Source organism: Schistocerca cancellata, chromosome 2 (genome assembly GCF_023864275.1).
Source record: "Schistocerca cancellata isolate TAMUIC-IGC-003103 chromosome 2, iqSchCanc2.1, whole genome shotgun sequence".
Classification (NCBI taxonomy): domain Eukaryota; kingdom Metazoa; phylum Arthropoda; class Insecta; order Orthoptera; family Acrididae; genus Schistocerca; species Schistocerca cancellata.
In genome coordinates, this window is record NC_064627.1 from 467,145,265 (window position 1) to 467,173,041 (window position 27,777).

At 40.2% G+C, this 27,777-nt stretch overlaps 1 protein-coding gene across 1 annotated transcript in view; it reads left to right on the forward strand.

Moving 5' to 3' along the window:
- LOC126161984 (nucleolar protein 12) overlaps positions 1-27,498 on the forward strand; it is a 46,289-nt gene extending 18,791 nt beyond the window's left edge. The window contains exons 3-4 of the mRNA XM_049918183.1: positions 321-482; positions 27,123-27,498. Coding sequence (XP_049774140.1) covers positions 321-482; positions 27,123-27,407 — 447 coding nt within the window. The 3' untranslated portion in view covers positions 27,408-27,498. The remainder of the gene's footprint in view (positions 1-320; positions 483-27,122) is intronic.
- The last annotated feature ends 279 nt before the right edge of the window (positions 27,499-27,777 follow it).

Consider the following 27,777-nt stretch of genomic DNA (forward strand, 5'->3'; position numbering starts at 1 on the left):
TGAGACAGTAGTGACATTAGTTCAATTATTATTGGTAGTTGTATGTTGTATTATAGTGGTGCATTAGAGTGTTCTGAGGGATAAGTCATCTCAGTTTGCACAAAATATTTAAGTAATTTTATGCATGCAAGCTAATTGTAAGTACATTATTGCTCTGAGAGAAAAACGAAGGACAGTTGTGATTCCTTAGGTTCTTTAGTTGCCTGGCTCCCTTCTCTTCCATGTACCTCTCTCTGATAAACCATGCTCAAAAAAATATGAAGAATTGGTAAATTGTGTTTCTCCCTTTGATACAATAATGTTTTTTTTTTCTTCCTCAGGCTAAAGAATCCTACAAAAAGCTTGTTGCTTCACATCGGACAATACCAGAATTGGAAGACCTTCTTGAAAAAAATTATGAAGTGGAAAATCATTGTGTCAATGTAGTTGAACTATCAGCTTCGGATCTGGCAAAGAAGAACAATTGGATTGGTGTTAACAAGGTATGAAGTGCTGTAACTATTGTTAATTACACCCATATTTGTGAAAACGGCAACATCATGAGGGAACAATCAAAAATAAACTTGTGGAGTGAAAGAATGCTAACATTTGCTAATAGAATGGAACAATGAATATGTGTGCGCAAACTCGGCAGTGTACTGTGAAGAGATTACCCTCGTCATTTAACTGCAAACTGTGCAGTTCCTATCACTTACTGATCTTTTAAAGATTTTTACCTTCAGACACTAATTATGCTTAACTACAGTCAGTTAAAATTTAGCGTTTAGAGAGAGCGAGAGAGCACAGTTGGAAGACTTAAGAAAAATGTGTTGCAGTACTTTTTTTCGCCGTATCAGAGAACCAGAAAAAAAATTAAACATAAGTGATCAACATCATATTTGATTGAGATTAATTAAATCTGTTTTTTGTCATGTGTACTGTGTGCTAGCAACCTGAAATTATTCCCAAAAATTGCAGAAATTTCAATACAGCCATTTGTGAAATAACCTTAAGTAGGGTGTGATTTATTGGGACAAGAAATCACTATAGATTTGTTATTTTAATTATGTTGAAGCAAGAGCACCAGTCAAATCTTTCAATAGAAGTCATTGGTAAGATAAATAAAATTTCCTTCATAAGCCCTATTGAGATATCAGTTTCTTCCACTCTGCACATTTTGTGAGAATCTCCAGTTTATCTCATTTCCAGTACCTTTTATTTCCTGACCTTCCAGAGCGTCCAATGCTATGCACACAAATCAGTAGTCTACAGCTTTTTTCTAGAGCCTTCCCTATAATTTCACAAGTGCAAATGAACCTTTCTTTCAATTGTCTATACTTCATTCTTCAGGGCTGCGCATCATATTTACTCACACTGGCTGATCCACCTCAGACTCTTCAATGTACATATATCTACTAGGCCTGAAGAAAGCAACTTTTGTTGCACTTGGTATCATACATATAAATTTTATACCATGACCACTAGAGCCTGAGACCTGTGGACTGAAGTGAAATTGTGTGTTGTTTCCAAGAATAACAGTAATATCCTTCAGATGCTTCGCATGTGGCACAAAATATCCTTCAAACCTGTCCATAAATCGTACAGTGCAGGTATTTGTTTCATGGCTGGTATTCATTTCATGATCATTAGGCTGTGTTCCAAGGCATATTTGTCTGCCTAACATTTAGTCTTCCAGGGTTGGAGACATCATCAGAGGCTTTAACGACTTGGAAAGCAGTTGCAATGTCAGACAAGCTCAGTAACTTGAACTGTTTATGTGTATCCACGTATCAGTCAGTTTGTGACACCATCTAACTGTTTCCTAAGACATGGAGCTGTGCCACTGTGCATTCCAAAGTTTGTAGTTGGGAGAAGTTGGCACTTTTTGCTTTATTTAGCATTAAGATCTATAACTTGTCTAATTTCTGCACTGCTTCCTTTCTATTTGCACTATTGACTGTCCAACCTATGGGATTGCCACACACTTGGCTGCTTCAAGAAGAATGGAGTGATTCCAATTCCAAAGAAAGCAGGTGTGAAAATTACCAAACTATCAGTTTAACTAATCATGGTTGCAATGTAGAGAAAGCTTTTGACAATGTTGACTGTAAATACTCCCTTTGAGATTGTGAAGGGAGCAGTGGTAAAATACAGGGAACAAAACATTATTTACAACTCTGTACAGAAACCAGACTGCAGTTACAGAGTCGCGAGCGGCATGAAAGGGAAGCAGACTGATTTGATGCAGTTCTACATGCTACTATATCCTGTGCTAGCTGCTTCATCTCAGAGTAGCTGCTGCATTCTTCTGAATCTGCTTAGTGTATTCATCTCTTGGTCTCCCTGTATGGTTTTTACCCTCTGTACTTCCCTCCAATACTAAATTGGTGATCTCTTGATGCCTCAGAATGTGTCCTACCAACCAATCTCTTCTTCTAGTCAAATTGTGCCACATATTCCTCTTTTCCTCCATTCTGTTCAGTACCTCCTCATTAGTTACGTGATCTACCCATCTAATCTTCAGCATTCTTCTGTATCACCACATTTCAAGAGCTATTCTCTTCTTGTCTAGACTGTTTATCGTCCATGTTTCACTTCTGTACATGGTTACGCTCCACACAAATACTTTCAGAAAAGACATCTGATGCCTAACTCTATACTCAATATTAACAAATTTCTCCTTTTAAGAAAGGCTTACCTTGCTATCACCAGTCTACATTTTATATCCTCTACTTTGACCATCATCAGTTATTTTGCTGCCCAAACAGCAAAACTCATCTACTACTTTAAGTGTTTCATTTCCTAATCTAATTTCCTCACCATCACTTGATTTAATTAGACCATTATCATTGTTTTGCTTTTGTTGATGCATCTTATATCCTCCTTTCAAGACACTGTTCATTCCATTCAACTGTTCTTCCAAGTTCGTTGCTGTTTCTGACAGAATTACAATGTCATCAGCAAACCTCAATGTTTTTATTTCTTCTCCCTAGATTTTAATTCCTGCTCAAAATTTTTCCTTTATTTCCATTACTGCTTGCTCATTTTACAGATTGAATAACATCAGGGATATGTTACAACCCTGTCTCACTCCCTTCTCAACCACTGCTTCCCTTTGGTGCCCTCAATGGTATAACTGCCATCTGGTTTCTGTACTAATTGTAAATACCATTTTCTCCCTGTATTTTACCCCTGCAACCTTCAGAATTTGAATGAGAGTATTCCAGTCAACAATGTCAAAAGCTTTCTCTAAAATCTACAAATGCTATAAATGTAGGTTTGCCTTTCCTTAAAATTAGATACCTTCAAAAAGCAGGAGTGATCAAGGTGTTATTGGACCGTTCTAAAAGAATCTGTGAACTACGGTACTTGGAGAATGAGCTCAGTCATTTAAGAACTGCTCTCAGAAGAAATGGCTACTCTGACAGAGGGATAAATAGGGCACTATACCCTAAAAGAACTGGAGCTTTTGGTGGTGGGGGGGGGGGGGGGGGAGGGGGAACAACAACAACAACTAAAGGGTACATTTTCTTCCCATTTGTAAAAACAATCACAGATTGGATCATTAGAGTACTCTGAAGGCACGGTATTGACACAGTGTTTAAGCAAAACGAAAGGTGCATGAACATTTGAACATGGCAAAGGACCTATGCGTGCTGATTGCCATAGCAGGAGTGTATAAATCCCTTGCATATGCAGTCAAGTGTACATAGGAAGTACAAAAAACAATATTAACACTCTCCTTAAGGAACACAGGAGCACATGCAGTATGGGCAGAATGGATAAATCAACAGTAGCAGATCATGCACTGGAACCAGGAAGACAACAGTTTCATTTCTCCAATACAACGGTTGTATCGAGATCCATCATTACTGTGCTAGGATGTGTAGAGAGGCCATAGAAGTTCAAAAACACAAAATCAACATCAACAGAAAAGAAGAAAGGTTGATATTGTACAAGTGGTTAGCCTTAGTTCTAAATAAATCAAACAGTGCCAACTCTTACCCATTAAAGTTCCACAACATGTCGGTGTGACTCGACAGTCTTAAGCAGTGGTCTGGTGATGTCACAAACTGACTGTTGTGTGTGCACATACAAACAGTTCAGCTTGCTGAGATTATTTCAGTTCTAACTGCATTCTGTGTAATTATAGCCTCTGATGATTTATCCACCATGAAAGATGAAACATTAGGCAGAGAAATATGCCTTGGATCAAGGCCTAATCCCCAGGAAATAAAAATTACCAAATACGCAATCCATAAGTGTTACCAAATAAGTCCAGCAATGTGAAGTACGACTTTGTAAGAGTCCCAGCAGCATAGTATGGTTTATTGCAGCAGGGTTGGGCTTTGTGGCCATTTTCTACCCAGAGCTTCAGAATATGCCCAGCTCTGTGTATCACCTAGGGAGGAAGCAAGTTGCTGGCAGCTGACCTACAGGTAATTGTATTTGTTGCGGACTTGGAGTGACAGCAAATCTTTTCACAGCACTTTATAGCACATCCGCTGATCACAAGTGATTTTCCAGAATCGTCACTGGTGTTTGATCACGTTGCAGTTGAACACAATACAGGAGGAGACAGTAGCAAGATTCTCATTTTAATGTATACATACTACATACGTATGCATTTTTGTATTTGTGTTGTGTAACATGTGATGAGTCTCGCCACATTAGATACTTGAGGTTCTACCTCAAACACTGTATAATTTCATAGGTAACAGTGAGAACTACTAAGATAACCAAGAAACAATAATAAGAAAAACTTTGTTCATAAGAAAATAAAAATTAACATTTGCATTCAGAAGTATTTAGCTCCAAAAAATGGGTGAAATTGTGATCAGATTTTATCATATTATTGCACAACATAGATCAGTGCTAGTTTTGTTCAACAATAGGAATTCCTCTTTAAGTACATTCAAGTTGCTGCAAAAATACAGAAATAAAGCATGTCTTCATTCAGCTGGAAATTAATTACCCCACAGAGAAATGTGAAGTGGTCAATCTTATCCCTTTTCACAGCTCATAAAACATGTAGCACTGTGAAGATTACATGTTTAACAACAAAACTTCACCTGTGTGTTTTCCCCAATTGGTTTCAGCTTCTCATTGTTACTAGGAGAGGAGCAATTTCCGTTGGATAGTTTATATAAAGTAATTTAGATATCCCAGTGGATAAAGTTGTTTCTTCTGTGTTGAACACTTTTATTTATCTAATCCACAATGACATGTCTCGGTATCTATCATTTGGTGATTGTAAGAAGGAATCTTTTATGATCTTTTACAGTGAGACAAATTCAGAACACCGAATTTTAGTATTTTGGCCTTCTCTGTGTTCTCTTTTGTTTTGGTGGCAGTATGACCACAGAGGAGTACATAGATCAATTTGATTCATGTTCCAACTTGATATGTTTACTAATGTTGCAGGGAACCAAAATAATCTCTCTCTCTCTCTCTCTCTCTCTCCTCTCTCTCTCTCTCTCTCCCCTCCCCCTCCCCCCCTGCCCCCTCCCCCCTGCCCCCTCCCCCTCCCTTTCTTTTTCTCTCCCCCCCCCCCCTCCTGCTTTTTCAGATTAGCAGCCAGAATTTTACTTTGGATCTCTCACTCGGTGAAAGATCTATGCTCCATGCTTAAAGACTGGGAAGATAGGTGGGTCACACCAATATTCAAGTAATGAAATAGGAATAATCTGCTGAATTACAGATCCCTATCTCTGAAATTGATTTGCACTAAGATTTTGGAACATATACTCTATTTGAACGGTATGAATTACCTCCAAGAAAACAGTGTATGGACACACAGCACAGATTCAGAAAATACTATTTTTCTGAAGCACAACTGATCTTTATTTGTATGAAGTCATGAGTGCTATCAACAGGGGATATCAAATTGGGTCCAAATTTCTAGATTTCCAGAAGGCCTTTGATACATTCATCACAAGCAGCTTCAAATCAGATTGCATGTCTGTGGAGTATTGTTTCAGTGTTGTGAGTGGATTCATGATTTCCTGTCACAGATCATAGTAATTGATGGAAAGTGATCAAGTGAAACAGAAGTGATATCTGGCTTTCCCCAAGGCAGTATTTATAGGCCCTCTGTTCCTAACCTGTATAAATGATTTAAGGGACAATCTGAGCAACTTACTTAGATTGTGTGCGTATGATGCCGCCATTTACCACCTAGTAAAGTTATCAGAAGATCAAAACCAACTGAAAAATGATTTAGACAAGGTATCTGTAAGGTGCAAAAAGTGAAAATTGACTCCAAAAATGAAAAGTCTGAGGTTATCTGCATGAGTGCTAAAAGGAATCAACTAGATTTCAATTATGCAATAAATTGCACAAATCTGAAGGTCATCTATTCAGCTAAATACCTTGGGATTACAGCTGTGAAAAACTTAAATTGGAATGATCACATAGATAATGTTATGGGCAGGGAGAACCAAAGATGGGGTTTCATTGACAGTACATTTAGAAGATTAGACTGATTTACTAAAGAGTGTGTCTGCACCAGACTTTTCCGGCCTCTTCTAGAGTACTGTTGTGCTGTATGAGATTCTTATCAGATGAAATTGACAGAGGACATTGGAAAAGTTTAAAGAAAGACAGCTCATTATGTATTATTGTGAAATAGGAGGGAGAGAGTAACACGTATGATACATGAGTTGGGATGGCAATCGTTAAAAGAAAGCCATTTTTTGTTGTGGCGAAAGCTTTTCACAAAATTTCAGTCTTCAGCTTTCTCCTTAATACACTCCTGGAAATTGAAATAAGAACACCGTGAATTCATTGTCCCAGGAAGGGAAAACTTTATTGACACATTCCTGGGGTCAGATACATCACATGATCACACTGACAGAACCACAGGCACATAGACACAGGCAACAGAGCATGCACAATGTCGGCACTAGTACAGTGTATATCCACCTTTCGCAGCAATGCAGGCTGCTATTCTCCCATGGAGACGATCGTAGAGATGCTGGATGTAGTCCTGTGGAACGGCTTGCCATGCCATTTCCACCTGGCGCCTCAGTTGGACCAGCGTTCATGCTGGACGTGCAGACCGCGTGAGACGACGCTTCATCCAGTCCCAAACATGCTCAATGGGGGACAGATCCGGAGATCTTGCTAGCCAGGGTAGTTGACTTACACCTTCTAGAGCACGCTGGGTGGCACGGGATACATGCGGACGTGCATTGTCCTGTTGGAACAGCAAGTTCCCTTGCCGGTCTAGGAATGGTAGAACGATGGGTTCGATGACGGTTTGGATGTACCGTGCACTATTCAGTGTCCCCTCGACGATCGCCAGTGGTGTACGGCCAGTGTAGGAGATCGCTCCCCACACCATGATGCCGGGTGTTGGCCCTGTGTGCCTCGGTCGTATGCAGTCCTGATTGTGGCGCTCACCTGCACGGCGCCAAACACGCAGACGACCATCATTGGCACCAAGGCAGAAGCGACTCTCATCGCTGAAGACGACACGTCTCCATTCGTCCCTCCATTCACGCCTGTCGCGACACCACTGGAGGCGGGCTGCACGATGTTGGGGCATGAGCGGAAGAAGGTCTAACGGTGTGCGGGACCGTAGCCCAGCTTCATGGAGACGGTTGCGAATGGTCCTCGCCGATAGCCCAGGAGCAACAGTGTCCCTAATTTGCTGGGAAGTGGCGGTGCGGTCCCCTACGGCACTGCGTAGGATCCTACGGTCTTGGCGTGCATCCGTGCGTCGCTGCGGTCCGGTCCCAGGTCGACGGGCACGTGCACCTTCCGCCGACCACTGGCGACAACATCGATGTACTGTGGAGACCTCACACCCCACGTGTTGAGCAATTCGGCGGTACGTCCACCCGGCCTCCCGCATGCCCACTATACGCCCTCGCTCAAAGTCCGTCAACTGCACATACGGTTCACGTCCACGCTGTCGCGGCATGCTACCAGTGTTAAAGACTGCGATGGAGCTCCGTATGCCACGGCAAACTGGCTGACACTGACGGCGGCGGTGCACAAATGCTGCGCAGCTAGCGCCATTCGACGGCCAACACCGCGGTTCCTGGTGTGTCCGCTGTGCCGTGCGTGTGATCATTGCTTGTACAGCCCTCTCGCAGTGTCCGGAGCAAGTATGGTGGGTCTGACACACCGATGTCAATGTGTTCTTTTTTCCATTTCCAGGAGTGTATTTTATTAGCACCCACCAACATAGAGATAAAGATCATTGTAGCAAGAGAAATCAGAGCTTGCACAGAAAGACTTAAACATTCACTGTACTGTGTATAAGTGGTACGGTAGGGAAATAGTCTGAGGGTGGTTCAATGAAACTTCTGTCAGGCACTTAGTGTGAACAGATGTAGACATTGATTTTATCTTGCAGTGCTTTCCTTTCATTCATTTTGGCATCCTTCAGCTTTTGTTCATCAACAAGGCTTTGACTTTATGGAAACCTGTGAGGCAGTTCTCTTTGCTTTTGTAGAAACTTTTTAATTCAGTTATTAAACCTAGACATGTCCTTCTCACTTCTCACAACAGTGGTTAGCACATATATGTGTAAAAGTATATTGTACAGTATTCTTAAATTTGCTCCGTTTATACTCCGTATGTTTCTCGAACAAATGCTCGATGTTAATTAGTCAGATAATAAGCAGTCTGAATCATGGATAGTATAACAACCTTATTGTCACCGATTCCATCCTCTGAATGGAAAATGATGGATCTGTTAGTTACCAGGACATTGCTCCATTGTTCAGTTTAGTAATTAGCTGTTGACAGAAATTTTTCAAAAAATGTCCTAGGACCAATGGATTCCCTGATGTACACACTCCATTCATCTACAGATGAGAGGGCAGCCATCAGTCCTCAAGGAGGCCCTAGAAATGAGACTAGCTGACTTAATCACTTCCACCTGCCTCTAGAAGGAAATAAGAAGAGTCTGCAATGTATGCTCTCAGTTGCTCCAAGAAAGGCCTCTTCCAGCTGATGGATGATTCTGTACACAAGATTCATTTCCCTCTCATGCTGTTACATCCGTAAGAGGGCTCATCCTGCACCTAACTGTCAAGCTCCCTCAAACTAATAACCAATGATTTCCCCCCCTTGGCTGCTCAGTAAAGGAGAAGCAAGGCCAACTGCCTCTGCCTCATTATCTGTGGACAACAGTGCCTCAAAACCTATTCGTCAGAACCCTTTCACCCATTTGTCACATAGAACTTATTTCCTATAAAAATGATATAGATCGTAGCTGAACTCACCATCTGCTAGCAAGTAACTACTGCTGCACCTTTCAGATTTATATCCATAACCTGTGACCAAGTGAGCAGAAAGCTGTCACCTCATTTCTTGACCAGAAGCTGAAAGGGGCTGAGTTGAAATGATAAAGTCTCCTCCTTGGAACTAAAGCGAGTTTGTTGGCACACGATTAGCCCCACAGCTTGTTGCCGGGCCTGGAACATTGTCGATGCAGCGTAGTATGTAGTACAAGGGCCCAGAGCACCACGGTGGTGACCCAGATAAAAATAAAAAAATAAAATTAAAAAAAAAACCACAGAGCCTGGCATTGCATTATTTCCATTGTCAATGTCATGGCGGGTCAAGCGCCCAGAAATACTGACAGTTCCAGCTAGCTCTGAGAAGTTCTCCACACCAGTTGTTGACCTGATGTGGGTCATCCTAACTACTACTAGATGCTACCTCTGCTAGCGATGGACCTATGTGATGCACCTAGCCCTTATACTGCTGGGAGCTGAACTGGTGCTTTCCGGCTGAGGCAGACTGCTGGCTGACTTCAAGGCACTTACCAGAGGATCCATGGTTCGCAGCTCATGTTCTGGTGCCATTCACACATGAATTGCTGCTGTTACCTTCCCTGCCAGTACACACACTGCTACTACAGGTCAACATCTGTGAGCCACTGATGCTCCTGAGAGTCCTCAGTTCGCAGCTGTACTCTGGTGCCTCCTGAACTGGGCCCACCACAAGGTGTTAGCTAGTCTCACATTTGCGCCAAATAATACAACCAGCTTACTTTGGAATTTACTTCTGTGGTGTGCCTGTTGCCTGTAAACTGACACATCTCTATGTGCCCACTGAGGAATTGACTTGGCTTCTACACTGCGGCATGGCAGTCAGGTGTTGTGACTTTGTGCACTGGACACCTCTTGCTGCCACATACTGAACTAAGCAAGCACCACCATCCAGGGTCAGCTTGCGCCACTGGGTGGTGATCACGGCAAGACAAAGCTTTGGACTGCTGTACAAATTTTAATCATAAACTTGTTATTTCTCTCTATCTCTGTGATTCCCCAGTGGCCAACCACGTGGTTCTACATACCTGCTGCTCTGGCAACAATCCTTTGTCATCTCCGTAATCGCAGTGAGGTCAGTAAACATTCAAGCCATCCTGACTCAACTACTGCTGGCTTCAGAAGTGGCCATCGGATTTGAGCAATGCCCTGGCCCACGGTGTACAGCATCACAGCGGAGTGAGTGCAAAAACTATTTCCTGCTTGTGATTTCTTCAAGTTCAATGGCAGGTCCATTGGATTGAGGGATGAATTTAAAAGAGAAGTTTCTTAGAACTGTTTAGACTATCAATGTGAATCACTTCAAGGGACATGTAGAGGAATATAGTATTGATGTGTGCCTGGTTAGACAATACAGTATAATTTATTGTGTGTAGTGCCCACTGTGTGGTGTCAGCCACAGTAACATGCCTCACATATTGTAGACATGGGGATTACGTTAGGCAATGCGACAAATGTGCCTGGTTGATATTACGGTAATACTAGATCTAAGTATCCTTCTCATCATCCCATTTTATTTCTCCAATTTTTTTCTGGATGTATTAAATGAAGGCTTCATAATGTCTTGAGCCTAAACACAGGTGGTTACCACTCAGTAAGCATTGTAATCTTTAGTGTATCAGGTCGCTCAATGTAGAGATGATACTGCAGACCTGCATTGGCAGTTACATGCTGTGAGAGAGGACATGGTGTCATCCTATTTAACTGTTTCCATGCAAGAATCAGCTACTCCTAGTCTTTTTATCCTTTCTCAGGCAAGACAGGAAAGGACATATTAGTATTTGTAGATCAGATGTTGACAGCTACAAAGCTGGGATATATGACAGACAGACAGACAGACAGTTGCTGCAGATGACCTAGTTAGGTTTGACAGGAGATGTGAAGACTTGTGTCTCATGAGTATGTAAGAAATGGTCAATCATTCAGTGAACTAAGAAGAGGTCTGATACGGTGATATAGGAAACAGAATAGCTGTAGAAACTATTCCAAACAGTTAAATGGGATGTTTTGGGAGCAAAATGAATCTGTTAAGAGTTATCTAGATAGGATGCGAAAAGTTGATATTAATACCCATCAGTTGACAGATAGGATTGAAACGAATAATGTTATTTTGCTGGGAGAAGAACAGGAGGCGTTAGATAACTTTCTACGGTGATTGCCGCGCTGTGTATCATGAGTTGCGCACAGAATTTCCGAAGGACTTACCTGATGCCATAGGGTTAGAATGGCTCTGGAAGAAATAGATGCAGTGACTAGAGTTTGTGATAGGAGAAATTTCTCTTCTGCCAACATGATGTGTTATCGTTGTGGACATTTGGACCACTTGTGAAGATACTGTAGTGATTCACAATGTAACAGATGCGTCAGGGTTAGACACCAGAGTGTGATTGTAGAGGATGTCCGAGAAGTACGAACAAATATTAAAGTGCTATAGAACATACAAAATTTATTGAAAATATATTTAAAAAGAATAAAAAAACACATTAAGTAACTTCTCCCATTATTGTATGAAAAATTATATTGTCCATATGGCCACCCAAGGCTGTGCAGCAATGAGCAATGCATTCATTGGAGTTCTCAATGGTATGTTCACAAACACCTGGTGGGATGCCCCAAATAACCCTTTTAATTTCATCCCTCAGTTGGTGTATTGTGTGTGGCTTTTTCATGCACACTTTTGATTTCACAAATCTCCACAAAAAAAGTCACAAGGTGGCAGGCCATTCCTGGTTGCCACACAAAGAGATAACTTTTTGAGGAAACTTTTCATTCAGCAGAGCAATCATTTCACAGGATGTGTGACACGCCACATCATCTTGTTGAAACCAAAAAATTCATTTTCATCAATAAGAGGGAAAAATTAATCGGAAAGCATGTTTCAGTAATGTTTGCCGTTCATGGTGACAACAGCTTTCTCAACAATTTTGAAAAATACAGGCCGATCACTCCTCCTGCCCAGAACCCATGCCACAAAGTCGTGTGTTGAGAACACATCTCATCTTCCACAGTCACTTGCGAATTTTTGTTACCTCAAATTCTGCTGTTCTGCGTACTGGTGTACCCATTGAGGTGTGTATCATTTTCTCATAACTGAGAAAATTATTCACTTTGTTAAGTTCTCGTTCTCTGCTTGTCGAGCCAAGACCCATTAGGCAAATCAGTGTCTCTTTCCATGATCTGGTGGCTTCAACTCTTGTTCAAGTTGAATCTTGTATGCATGCATTTTCAGATCTTTTGAAAGAATTTCATGCAGTGAACTTGATAAATTCTATTGTTGATCTTGTTGGTGAATTGATTTTCTGGGGCTTACTGTCACAGAACTGTTTTCTTAATGCTTTGAAACAGAACCTGTGGTCTCAAACTTCCGAATCAACTTCTGAACTGAGGATTCAGTTGGAGCAGGATTATGCCCGAGTGTCAGATGCAATTCATGAATGTTTTCCATGAGACTTTCACTGTTTTTGTAACAACTTTTTATCACTTGGATACGTTGCTCAGTTGTCATCTGCTCCATGATGAAAATAAACATCAAACAACAATGCTCACCACACAAAAGCTATCAGGCTACTATTGGTATGGATTGAAGATAACAAACCTGAAAAAACCATGGCTGCCAACCATCATATGACAAAATGGTGCAAAATTCAAATTCATCCTTACTTCCTGGACACCCGTGAGAAGAAAACGGCATAATGGGGAAGAACAAAATAGGAATAATCAGCTGTTAAATAGACAACAGGAGCTCCCAAGTCCACCAAGCAGCACTCCTGGTGAATTTTAAGGCTGCAAAAATGGTGAATTTCAAGGCTGTGAAAACGTATGAGGTAGAATGGTTCTTGATTGGCATAGTGAAAGGCAGGGAACATAGAATATTGTAGGGCAAGGGTGCTCACACATCAATGACAAGTGTGGATCTCATGGGGAAGAGTCAGTTAAACCATCCACTGTATAGGATAATTATGTGCAGTCAATAGTTTCATTGATGTTAAGTTTTCAGGTGGAAGCAAAGCAATTGCAGGAAGTTTCACCCCATATAGTTGAAGGGTGCTGCTTCATCCTAGGACTAGAATGCCTGTATGCTAAAAATTGACCATAGACAACATATGGTAGAACTGAGCCTTTTTCTGTGTGGGGAAAACTGTTATCAATCACATACTGTTGCAAGGTTCATCTCTTATGAGAGATGAATTGATTAAACTGCATGCACAACTATTAAAGAGCAATTCACATGCAGTGCAAGAAACAGAGAAACTATTGTAGATGAACATCGGAATGGAACTACCAACAAAATTATTATGTGTGATGGAACCACTGGAAGGAAACAATGAGTTAGACAAAACATGGTGCTTTGTGAACTGAAGTGTTATATGTGTATGGGAGACAGACGGTGAACAATTAGTGCCCTTTGCCATTGATGGAACCAAAGGTGTCAGTTTATCTAAGGGATTATTGGTTGCCAATTTAGATATTCTAGACGAAGACGATCTAGGCAGAACAGATTCAGATGGTACCCATGAATAAGATCCAAGTATAACTACAGTACATAAAAAATAAACATTTAGAAGGAATAGAGAAAACAGTTGGAAGTTACTATTAGAACTTGAGGTCCTATTTAATCCTCATGGCCTGTTACCTGATGATACAGCATGGTATCCCAACTGGGAATCAATCACATGTGTACTGTAAGCCGTATTTGGTGCTCCATAAACTACAACCTCTAATGGACGAATTCATTAACCAACAGTTATGCAGTAAGCCTTATAGGGTGCTCCATAGCCTACAACCACTAATGGAAGGATTCATTAACCAACAGTTAGGCATTCTTATCAGTAAGGAAGTACCAGTTTGTGGGATGCACCCATGATAATAGTACCAAAGAAAATTTGGACAGAACAAAGTTCTATCAGTTCTGCTGCAACTATAGATACCTCAATAACCATATGATTACAAATGCATACCTAGTATAGAATGTAATGCGAACCCTTATTAACTTGGGACAGTGTAGGTATTCCTCCATACAGATCTAAGAAGTCGCTATTATCAACTGCAAATAGTACCAGAGGACCAACCAAAAACTGCATTTATAGTTCCTTGGGGTCACTATCAATACCATCTAATGCCATTTAGTTTGAAAAATGTGCCAGTCACATTTCAGTGGTTGTTGGATGTAGTTGTGAAGGGATTAAAGCTGAAACAGTTTATGGTGTATATAGATGATCATATTGTTTGTGTGGTGTATGAAAGAGCATGTACAATATTTAACATTTTTTAGGAGCACAGCATGCCAAACCTTTGGCATAATAAAGTGTAATTTTGTACTATGATAATTGAATTGCTTGGGACAAGTAATTGTCCAAGATGGAGTAAGAACAGACCCAAGATTAGGGAATGCTCTACAGAGTTTTCCAGCATCTTACACAGGCACGGAATTAGTCATTTTTAGGGTCAGCAAGTTGCTAAAGGAAATTTGTCCCAGGGTTTGCAACATTAAGCACCATTTAACACTGAAGTGTGAAAGTGTGCTTGAAAAATTAAAGAAGTTACCAATTGCTAGTCTATTGCTGGTCTTTCTAGATTACAAGAAAGAGTTCATTTTATCATATGACGCTAGCAGTAATGGAGTAAGTCACATTCTAAGCCAAGAGGTACAGGATAAGGAATGTCCAGTTGCTTATGTGTCACAGCTATTGAACAAAACAGAGTGCAACTATTCTGCAACAGAAATGGTAATATTGACCTTGATACATGGCATGACATACTTCCACTGCTGTTTGTATGGGAAAAATTAAGGTGTTAACAAATTATGCAGTTTTGAAGTGATTATTGGGATTAAAGGATCTGCCGAATATACTTACTTGTCAGGCATTAAAATTTAGTGAGTTCGATTTTGAAGTAGCTCATCAATCCAGTAAGCAGCACGGAAATGTAAGTGGTCTTAGCAGAAAAGTTGTTCTGGTACAGGCAGTAGGTCATAGTATTGCAGAGTAATGTGCTGGTCTGCTGTTCAAATTGCTTGGGAATGTTTGATAAAATTTTAGATTTCGGATATTATATTTGCTTTAAAAGCAATTTATTAGTGGATTATCATTCATCTCAAACTTTCTTTTTGTGTTATTGATTTGAGTGGTCCGTTATTTGTGAGTACACTTACATTGTTCATTGAAGACTCAGCAGTGTGTTTACATTTTGTGGCATGTAGTTACAGCTGTGGTGGTTTTAAAGCTAAGTATTGACAAAGTTGTTTGTGTACTGCATTTGAATATTAAATTTAGTAATTTTCGATAGTTCTTCCAAATATTAACAGTGTGTTTACATTTTGTAGTGTGCAGTTGCAGCTGTAGGGTTCTTAAGTATGGCAAAGTTGTTTGTGCACTGCTATTTGGTTACTAAATTCAATAGTCTTGTGATGTTTCTGGTGAAATAATGATGTAATAAACTTTCATAAAATTTTGCCCACTGTGTTGTATAGAGTTGTTATGTGTTATAGTCATTTATTAAGTTTAGTACTGTAGTTTTCAGCTGACATTTCGTAATGTTTGTTGTGCAATATTTCAGTAAAACTTTTGCTCAGTGTGTTTAATTTTGTTGTGTGTTCCAGTGGCTTGAATTTTTTGTTTTAGTTAAGAAATTGTGTGAAGTTTTTGTGGTATTGGCATTAGTTGTGGTTTAGTAGTATTAATAAATGTAGTTACTCTCATAGTAGAGAGTGATCAGATCACTGTTGTTAGTTCTTTTAAATAGTTCTGATGTAGTAATTGGACTCAGGTAAGGTAGATATTATTTAGTTTTTTTTTCCCCAGAAACTGTTAACATTTTACCATGTGTGAGAAGTGTTGGTTTTGTCATAGATTTATGAGTAATGGATTTCATTGGGGAGAATGCAGTGGGGAAGCCAGTGGTCATTGTAGAGAGATCCTCTCCTGGAAATGCAGATTTTGTAGCAGAAATAAGTGGATAGAGGAGGAGGAGGAGGAGGAGGAGTGTAAGTTCTGTGCCCTTCTGCTGCAATTTTAAAATGCTTAGGAGGAGCTAGACAGGATGAAGAGGGAGAAGGGTCCTGGGGAATGGAAACTGACGGTAAGAAGGCAGCTAGGCAGAGGAGATATTCAGACAATTTTACTTTGCGTGCAACCAATATATTTGACCATCTATCAGAGTTTAGGGGAAAGGAGTCTCTTGTAACTGTAGGTGTAGGAAACGTGCAGCAGTCCTCAGCAGTTAGGGTCCCTAAGTCAGTTGCAAGTTCTAACAGAAAGGAGGAGGTTCTGCTGTTAGTCTGTTCGTATGGCAGAGGTGTGGACCAGCAGTTGCAGGAAGTGTTGGGAAGTGAGTACCAGGTTACCAGCATTGTAAAGCCTAGTGCAGAGTTGCCTCAGTTGACTGTTATGTAGGAATTTTATGAAAGAGGATCAGGTAGTGATTGTGAGTGGAGATGGGAATAGTCTTGATAGGGATCAGCATCACAATCGACGTCATCTTAATGCTGCTGTTAAGCATGTTAACATGGGGCTGGAGAAGGCACTAATGGCAGAGAGTGTGCTCACATTACATTGGTGCCAGTTGAATCCATCAATAGATCGGGTTTCACTAGGCATGGCCTGCACCTCAATAGGTATGGGAAGAGGAGGCTGGCAAAGCTTATAAGTGACAGTTTAGTGGGTGGTGGTGGGATCAGTCATGGGAAAATTGCTGTAGTAGTTGGTGTTAGAGCTGCACCTTTTTTAGGTTGAAGTCAGCTGATAGGTATCCCTGCTTAAAGGAAGTCTCTCTAACAAGGGAATCACTTTCAAGGGAGATCAGGTATCCAAATAGTGAAGGAATTAGTGTATTTCATCAAAATATGAGAGGTATTAGAGATAAAGTTAGTGAACTGCTTATAGACATTGACTCTGACATTATTGGTATATCAGAGCACCACTTAAATAATTTGACTATTCAGGGGCTTCCTTTACCAGGATACAGATTAGCTGGCTGTTTTTCAAGGAGTTCTTTGTGGAGTGGGGGAGTGGCTATGTATATGAAAAAACAGTATTCCACTTGAGGCCACAGAGGTATCATTGTACTGCACTGAAGAGCTATTTGAATGTTTTGCAAGGGCATTTGAATTTAATGAAACTAAACTTCTAATTATTGTTATTTATAGGTCCCCTAACTCTGAATTCAGAGCATTTCTTTCTCAAGCTAAAGAGGCTTCTTGATTCATTTTATAGGAAGTACCAAAGATTAGTTGTATGTGGTGACTTCAATATTCATTTTGTATGTGGTAGTGCAAGAAAAAGGATGTTGGAAGATCTCGTAAATTCGTATGATCTGATGGAGACTGTTTTTTCCAACCAGGGTGCAGGGCAACAGTAGCACAGTCATAGATAATATTTTTATTCATTCTTTATTACTAGATGCGCGCATTCTATTTATAAAAGGGTGAATGGCCTTTCAGACCATGATGCACAAATTTTAACAGTAAAAGGTTTTTGCAGTCAAACAAATGTTATATATAACTACACGCTATGTAGAAAAGCTAATCCAGATGCAATAGAGGATTTTTTCAACCTTGTTAAGGAACAAGAGTGGCAGGATTTTTATAGTGCCTACAACATTGAGGATAAATGTAATGCTTTCCGTACCACATTTCTCATGCTCTTTGAAAGTTGCTTTCCATTAGAGCAGGGCTTCCCAACCTTTTCAGCTGGCGGACCCCTTCTCCAGTCAAAAATCCATGGCAGACCCCTAGTCAGTCAAGAGCACATAACTTTAAATTTCAGAGCAAAACCCATGGGAACTGAAAGCTTCTTAATGCAAGTACCATGTTCTCAATGACCCCTCCGCCCCCCATCCCCTCCCAAAGTATCAATAGTCTTTGGTTTAGAGATGAATGAAAACAACTTGAAATTAATGATCCAATTTGAATTCCCACTGTATCCAGACACTTGCTAGTGGATTTACTCCCTTTGTTCAACACACTATAGCCTGATTAAAATTACGTGGTAATTGACATTTCACACTTTGGAGCTGCCTTCCTCCAAGAGCAATTAGTGTCATGTCCAAACTGTTCACTGTTGACAAGCTGCCGCTTGTGGTCTGTTCACTTCCACTATTTGCTGCTGAGGTCATCAGTCCCTAGTCTTGCACACTATTAACCTAAGTTTAACTTCCGTTAAGGACAACACACCCACCCATGCGCGCGCGCCCACACACACACACACACACACACACACACGCACACGCACACGCACACGCTCGAGGGAGGACTCGAACTTCCAGCGGGAGCGGCCGCGCAATCCACGACGACATGGTGGCTTAGACTGCGCAGCCATTCCGCGTGGCTGTGAAGAAAAGAGGCAGGCCCATGATTCGGGATACAAACACATCACACAAGAAAAGAGGCCATTGTTGTGCAATGTGTGGGAATACATTCACCCAGTTTACATGCATTTCCAAAACCGTATTTCGTAAGCCGATATCCCAGTTCCACTTTTGGATGGTCAGGTAAACACTTCAAAATCGATTCTGGAAATCTGCTTTTATAAAGCTGTTTTCCAGTTCCACAATCGATTTTCATGCCCATGTATACAGCTCAGAAAGTGTAGTTATTTTTACGTCTTTGCGTGTCTACTGAACGGCAGCTGTCGGTCCATAGCTGGCAGCTAACAGGCGGCGTGGCAACAATTTAGCCACAGCTGACAATTTCAACTACTACTTGGACACTATATTGTGGCAGTCAGCCTCGACTGTAAACAAATTAGGAAAACAAACAAACAGACTCTTATTTCTATATAAGAAGACAGCATTTCACAGAACGTAAGACTTTTTTCCTCAAAGGAAACAAATTCTGGCAGAGGAGGTTTACCTTTTACAAGGTGGCACGTGAAAAGTCCTCATTTGTTTACACTCGCAGCCAGTTCCCACAATATAGTGTCAGAGTAATAGCAGGTAATTGTAATTGAAGTATAGGCAGGCCATACTGAGAGGATGGAATATATTATAAAGAAAAGAAATTAGCTTTAGAGATCATTTTAATTTTCGTAACAAAAATATCAATGCCAACAGAATTCAATTAATAATCATTTTGTAAATGATAGAAGACAGAAACAAAATTACTACAGAGTTTCAGTTCAGGTACGTTCACTGAGCATCTACGAAGAAAAATGCTTACTTCCTTAGTATAGATGGGTCTGTAGGAATAATAATGGAATCCTAATGTGATGGTTGAGGGTGCTTCTGCTGACACAATTTTGAAAAGTTGGGTTCAATTCTTGACAGCTGGAGACGGATGTCTGGTTCCGCATCTAGACAGCTTCGGTACTTAGTTTTGTGGACAGCATAGATCAAGAATCCAGATTCACACATGTATGTTGCGGCAAACAGAAGAAGTACATGTTTTGCCTTTTCAACGGGGGGGGGGGGGGGGGGGGGGTGGTATCTGTGGAGAGTACAATGGCTACTGCTGCAGTTCTTGGCATTTTCTTTTATTTTCGTTATTGCTCCGACTGTAGGACCCGTCATAGCTATTGCACCATCTGTGCACACAGCTATGGAATTAGACCATGAAACTTTGTTAGTCCTTAAAAAATCATCCAATAGACGGAATATTTCAGCACCTGTTGTGTTGGCAGGTAGTGGCCTGCACAATAAGAGGTCCTCCTCAAAACATCCAGAATATTCATAATGGACAAAAGCCAATAAAATCGCTAATCCTGCAACATCAGTGGATTCATCTATCTGTAGAGAAAATGAATTGTGTTGGATGTGAGAAACAAGAGTGTCTTTCACATCATTTGACATGTCAACAATGCTTCTCTTGACAGTATTGTTTGACAATGGCACCGAAGATACAAGCTTTACTGCCTTTTCGTCTAGCATGCAAGAAATAATATCATTAACACATGGCTTTATGAGATTTTCTGCAATGGTATGAGCTTTGCCTGTTTTTGCCACTTGATAACTAACCAAGAAAGAAGCTTTCAATGAATTTTCATTAATTGTTTTTGCATGAGTTTTCATGCAATGCTGAGAAGCAGCTAGTTCAGCACTCTTTGTTTTGAAAAAATCGATGTCTTTAGCCTGGAAATCCGGGTGAGTACCTTCAAAATGATGGCGCAATTTAACTGGAACCATTGAACTGTTCAGAAGGACGCGCGCACAAATTACACACCGAGCTTTACCCTCCTTTGTCTCCATAAAGCCCATTTCTAAATAGCTTTGTACTTACGCTTTTTGGTTATTCCACTTCCACAGGATATTGCAACCAATGGAGTACTTGCAGTGTTTTCACATAATAAATCTGGCTGTGGAGCTTCTTGTGATTGTTCTTCCTTTGGTCGTCCTCCCTCCTCATTCATTTCAACTGGAAACTTCACTTGTGCAGGAGATGGAGAAACTGCACCCTTCTTCAATGATCCTGACTTCAGTCACCGATCCATGTTGGAAGAAATAAACTGGTCAAAAATTGACTAACGAAATAGGTAGTGCACTGAAAAAGCAAGTTTAACATTTAATAATGCCTGCGGCCGTATACATGCCAGTGACCTGTCTGATGGGCAACAAAGCTCACTCTGCACATGCGTAAAAGGTTTCAGCGCATCTAGCGCCATGAGCCAGTGCACAAATGACCCCTGTATTGTTGCAAAAAAGTCGATCAGAGAAGCCGCATTATCCGGCACTAAACTGTGTATGCATTCTCACGTGGGAAGCACAAAGGCTGCTTGGGAATACAACCTGAAGTAAAAGTACACATGTTTTTCACACCAAAAAAAAAAAAAAGGTGATGAATTTGATTTTCACATTTTTGTTCAATAATTTTACTCATTATTTTACACGATTTGGTGAGAGGTGGCCGCAGACCCCCTAGAAAGAGCTGGTGGACCCCTAAGGGGTATTGTAAGGTGCTTAAAAATGTTATTGAGAAGACAAAGATTATGTGGTACACATATAGAATAGCTAACACATAGAATAAAATTAAAACCGTGTGGTCAGTCATGAAGGAAGTGTCTAATCAGCAGCGCAAGGTCAACAATATAAAGTCAGTTCATAGTAAAAATACTGATAAGTCATATATATATATGTACAGTATTTAACAGTCACTTTCTGAGCATTATTGGTGAATTAAATAAAAACTTAGTTTATCATCATCAGCAGCAGCAGCACCACCACCATCTCAATCTTTTCCCACATCATGTGGGATCGGCGTTGCTTTGCTGGATCCTTCTCTTCCATACATGCCTATCCAGTACTTCTTCTCTGAGCCATCCTTTCTCCCATAGGTCCCCTGCTACCTTGTCTTTCCCCCACAGTTTTGGTCTGCGTCTTCTCCTTGATCCTTCAATTTCTAGGTCTTCAACTCTTCTCCCCACGTAGTACTCCCCTCTTCTCCGCACATGTCCATACCATCTTAGCCTACTTTCTTATATCTTCTTCCCTATCTTCCCTACTTTCACTGTTCCCCTCATGTACTCCATCCTTAGCCTACCCTTTTGTGCCACCCCACTCTTCCACCTTAACATTCTAATTTCTGCCACTTCCATCTTTTTCTCTTGGGCTTTTGTAATTGGCCAAGTTTCTGCACTCTACAGCATTGCTGGCCTCACCACAGACTTGTAGAGCTTTCCTTCATTCTGCAGCTAACCGTCTTATTACACAGTACTCCGCTCAGTTTCCTCCAGTTCATCCATCCACTATTTATCCTGTGCTGCATTTCAGCCTCCAGTCCTCCATCACTTTGCATGTAAGAGCCTAGGTAGTTAAATTTCTTGACCAGCGTTAGTTCTTCTCCTTGCAGATTAATATATAGATCTTTGGCATCCTTTGTACATATATACTCTGTTTTCACCCTGGTAATTCTCATTCCCCTTTCCTCTAGAGATTTTCTTCACTGTTCAAGGTTGCCTTGAAGTGCCTTCTAGGTGGGTTCACAGGTTACATCATCGGCAAACATCACGCTCCAAGGTGCCTCTCTTTTCACATCTTTGACTAGTACATCCATGACAAGGCCAAAGATATATGGGCTGAGAGCAGATCCCTGATGTAGTCCTACTCTCACTGGAAATGCCTTTGTTGCACCTGCACTGCTCCTGACTTGTGTCATTGCACCTTCATACACGTCTTCTGCCACCCTGATATATTTTTCTGGCAGGCATTTACTTCTCAGGCATCTCCATATCTCTTGCCTTGGCACTCTGTCACATGCCATCTCAAGATCAATAAAGGCCACATGCAGTTCGGCTTGTACTTCTCTTAGTACTATTCTTAGTTTACAAAGGCAATTACAGAACTCTTTTGGAAAATGTCTTTCCGATACTGATGTCTGAAATACTCTTCTGTGGTACTGACAAGGGGGAGATTGAGTCAGTGGGACAATTAAAGTATTCAATAGCCAAACCACTTTATAAAAAACGAGAAAGGAATAATGTAGACAATTTTAGACCTATTTCTATGCCATCAGTGTTTGCTAAAGTTATTGAAAAGGCTGTGTATGTGAGGGTAATTGATCATTATATTTCATATAATTTGTTGTCAAATGTATAGTTTGGTTTTAGAAATGGTTTAACAACTGAAAAGGCTATATTCTCTTTTCTCTGTGATGTACGGGATGGATTAAACAAAAGGTTTCAAATGCTAGGCTCTTTTTTTTTTATTTAACTAAGGCATTTGATTGTGTTGATCTCAAAATATTACTCCAGAAGTTGGACCATTATGGCATATGGGGAGTAGCTCACAATTGGTTCACCTCTTACTTTAATAACAGACAGCAAAAGGTCATTGTAAACAGTGTTGAGAATGACTATTATGGGGGTCTGAGTAGTGGAGCACAGTTAAATAGGGGGTGCCCCAGGAACCCGTGCCGGGACCACTCTTGTTCCTTATTTATGTAAATGATATGCCCTCTAGTATTATAGGTGATTCTAAAATATTTCTATTTGCTGATGACACTGTCTTGGTAGTAAATGATGCTGTGTGCAATGTTCGGATTTAAATAGTGCAATTCATGACCTAAGCTCATGAGTTGTAGAAAATAAACTAATGCTAAATCGCAGTAAGACTCAGTTTTTGTAGTTTCTAACATACAATTCAACAAAACCCAACATTTTAATTTCACAGAGTGGACGTATGATTAATGAAACTTAACAGTTCAAATTTCGAGGTGTTCAGATGAATGGTAAATTGTCGGGGCCCACATTCAGGATCTTGTTCAAAGACTTAATGCTGCCATTTTTACTATTCGAACAGTATCTGAAGTAAGTGATAGGTCAACACAAAAAGTAGTGTACTTTGTTTATTTCCATTCACTTATGACATATGGTATTATATTTTGGGGTAACTCTTCCCATTCTCAAAGGAATTTTTGGCTCAGAAATGGGGGGTTCAGGCAATAAGTGGTGTAAGTTTGCAAACCTCTTGTCAACCACTGTTCATTAGTCTGAATATTCTGACATTGGGCTCTCAATATATATATTCTTTACTGTCATTTCTTGTTAACAATATCAGCTTGGTGGTGCATCCATTTTCAATAAACTCCCACAAAAATTTAAAAAATCGTAGCAGTAATACATGTGCTTTCAAATCAAAACTGAAGAGTTTCCTCATGGGTCACTCCTTTTGTTTTGTCGAGGAGTTCCTTTAAAAATTAAGCTAATTTCTTTGTTATATTGTTGATTGTATTTACATGGCTTGTCGTTTTTTGCGTTCATAAACATTTTATTTTATCTGTTATTACTTTTATGTTGTAATTTCATGTACTAACATGTTCCATGACCTTGGAGATTTGCTCCTCAATTTGGTACTATGGAACTAGACGTGTAAAATTAATAAAAAATTAAAAACAGCATAAGCTGGTGATGCAGGTTACAAAGTATTTGCAACACAACCACAGTTTGCCATTCATGGAGGTGTATTGTGGAAGACGACAAGGTTTGTGCTTCATGTAGTAGTTCCTGTCATGCTGTGAGAAGAAATAATGGAAACAAGCACATGTTATATGGTCATGGAGAACATAGAACTACAGACAGAAGAGTAGCCAAATGTTACAGTTGGAGAACACACAGACAAGACGTAGAGCAGTATCTTAAAAACTGTATGGCATGTGCATAATGAATGGAGTTGAGCCATCGATGTGTGCTGGTATAGAGGTTGCCAGAAGCCAGTAAACATTCTGAAATAATCAGGATAGACTGATTACAACCTTTTAGTGAGACACGCACTTGTAGTGAGACACCAGTGGGTAACCACTATGTTCTGATCGTTAAAGGTCATTTCTCATGTGAGCCAACATCAGAGCGCCTAGCTGAAGATGCATGATTGCAATGTGTGCTCGGGCACCACCCACACTGGGCTTGCTGCAGCCTGCCCTGCATGTATTCGCTCTGCTACTGCAGGCTTTTCTCTGTAGGTTGCTAACGTCACATCCTGTGTTGGGGGTCCTTGGTTTGCAGTTGTGCTCTGGTGCCTCCTGATCTGGGTCCAAAACAGACTGTTAGCTGGTCTGGTATTTGCACCAAACTGGGTGACCAGTTTACTTCGGGGTTTGCTGTCTTGGTGGGCCTGTTCCCTGCTCTGGCTTATGCAGCTCTATGTGCCCGCCAAGACACTGACTTGGGTTTTACACCACCATATGCCCCAGCAGCACCTTGCTGCCAGTATTAAAATTGCTGGCATTGATACTTTTCTAGTTTTCTCTCAAATGTTTAAAAACTGGTAAGTTAGGCCTGCTTGTTACACCATGTACTTTCCATTCAAACTACGCATTTTAAAGTAAGTTCATATATTTGATGATGGTGTTTGAGGCAGTTGGGTGGCTGCAGAGAATTTGTACTTTGTCTCAATATCCGTATAGGTTAATGCTTTCCAAGTACCATTAGCTTGCTCTTTACAGAAACTATTCTGTAATTTTGGAATTTCATTGAGCTCTTCACTGCCCCCAAATGTAACAATGATTGGGAGTGTGTCTTCTTTTGGGGCCCTGTCATTTAAAGGTGGCAGCAGTTTACCGTTCCAGTGAACAGTAAGAACTGGAGGAATACCATTCTCAGAAGCTGATTTTATTATTTCAGGCTGTTCTCTTCTCTTCTTCTGTATGTACACTCAGCTGGGATTCATCCAAGGCAGCTGCTATTTTATATTAATTTATTGTATTTTATTTCTTCAGTAATAAAATCATTGGTACCTTGGATTGCAGCAGTCTCCAATGAACTGTCTCAGAAGTGCATTCTAAACGCTCACCATCACTAGTATTAATTTCATCTGAACTTGAAAATGCCAAATCTGATTCTTCAGATGATGATGAAGGAAGTACAAGAGAAGGTGTAGAAGTGGATGCTGTGCACATTTGTTTCTCTTGCCTTTTCTCTTCTTCCAGTGTTCTCTGCCATACCCTTTCTTCTTTATGCGTTAAGTACTTTGTGTACTCCCGCAAGGTTGCCTTTATGCTCAGGCTTTCTCTGTCAGAGTAAAAACACCCTCCCTTTTTCCAAATTCATTGTTTGTAGAGCGTAGAGCAAATAAATTGTCCAGATTATTTATAAACTTCTTTTCATGGCACTTTAACACATCTTGACGCTTTTTACATTTTGTTTTTTTGCAATTTCTTCACTCCGAATGCAAGTAAATAAGTTTTGTGACCAAGGTGGAATTGTGCTTTGTCCCAAAATATAATTATCTTGTGAACTGAAAGATAGCACTTTCACTAGCGGTTAATTTTACTCCCCATATGTTGTAAAATAAAACTTCCAACACTTGTCGATTTGATGGTAATTTGTGTCCAGTTATTTGGTATTTTATATCTCCTGTAAAGGCTCACATTCCTTGGCACTGTGTAATTGACATGACATCTTAGATAATGACTGAAAAATATGTGCAACACAATTCATAACTAATTAAAAAAAACTGACTGTACTGCAAGTGCACTTATTGATAAGCTGAGACGACGTCAGTAAAACATCTGTAAACAGTGTGGAAGATCATGTTCCTCGTGCACATTTGTGCTGAAGTTGGCACGGGTTACAGAGCTTCAGTTGCAACAAAATTTTGTACAGACATGTTTCAGATTCAATCAAACAATATTAGAAGATAAGCGTTGAAGTTGAAGTGGGAAGATAAGCGAACCCAGCAAACAGTAGTCCAGCCTTGTGATTCTGTGCACTGGCCGCCTCTTGGTGAGATAAGCAAGCACAACCAACCAGGGCCAGCCTGCACTGCTTGGCGTGGACCACAGCAAGAAAACACCTTCGACTGCTATACAAATTGTGATCAATAAACTACTTGTTATTTTTCAATGCCTCTATGGTTCCATGACAGTCAACTACCTGGTTCTACATACCTGCTGCCATGGCAACTATCCTTGAAGTTGTAGTAAGCTGCAACAAGGTTAATAAACACTCTAACCATCCTGATCCTCCTCCACCAATTTGGTGTTATATCAAGGTTCTCTGTGGACTATGTTGGCTAGAAATGTAATTGGCAAGATTTGTTATGTGTTTAAAACAACAAGCACAATTCACAGGTGGCAAAGCAACTTGCTGTTCACTAACAGCTGTCAGTTACTCCACGATGATTCTGTGCTGGTCTCAATCCTTAGCCATATCTTTCTGTGAAACCTGCATGAGAACAGACCTTGTGTAAAGGCAGAAATAGGTAAAGAATTTAAAAGAATTAAGGAGTCAAAAATCAGTTGCTGCTTATGTCCAGAAGCACTGCAAGTAATGTTGCTGGTGACAAGTGGTGATGCCTTGAGATCTCACACTACTACTGCTTTTGCATTGATTTTTGCCAATAGTGTTGCAGTATCACTATATTTGTATATTATTTGGGGTTGGGTAATTTATATAACAGATCAGTTGACTTTTTTTGAAATCTCTTATACAGGTTGAGTATGACAATGAAGAAGATGAGGAAGAAGATGAAGATGGTGTGAATAATAAAACAGTTGATGATATTCCTGGGATGCAGATGAAGACCAAGAAAGAGATTAAAAAGGCTATCAAGAAACAGGCTACAAAACAAGTGAAAAAAAGTAAAGCTTTTCAGGTAAAAAGTAAGATCGAACGATTTAAAAACAAGAGAAAATCACTTCAAGAAAAGAAACGTAGGCTAAAATTGCAGAACCGTAGTAAAAAAAATAAGCATAAGCAACAGCATAAACAAAGATGATTGTTTGTATGCAACATGTTATTTATAGTGATGTCAATACACTGTGTGTTAATAAATGATTTACATGAGATAAAGGAAACAGACTTAAAAGTTTAATGAATGTGATTGACATTCCTTGTGATGCACCATTTCACAACAGTTTTCAAGGTGCTAATATCTTTGTAACTCTTCACTGAGTTAATCACAACAGACTTATTTGTATTGACAGTATAAATATACACTGTGAGTGCAGCTCTGGTCAAGAAGGATCATTAAGTTTTATACCAGTATTTTTTCTATTTTTGGATTTCCCATCACAGTGCCTTTTGATATTATACAGGGTGTCCCAGCTATCTTGTCCACCCAAAATATCTTTGGAACAATAACAGCT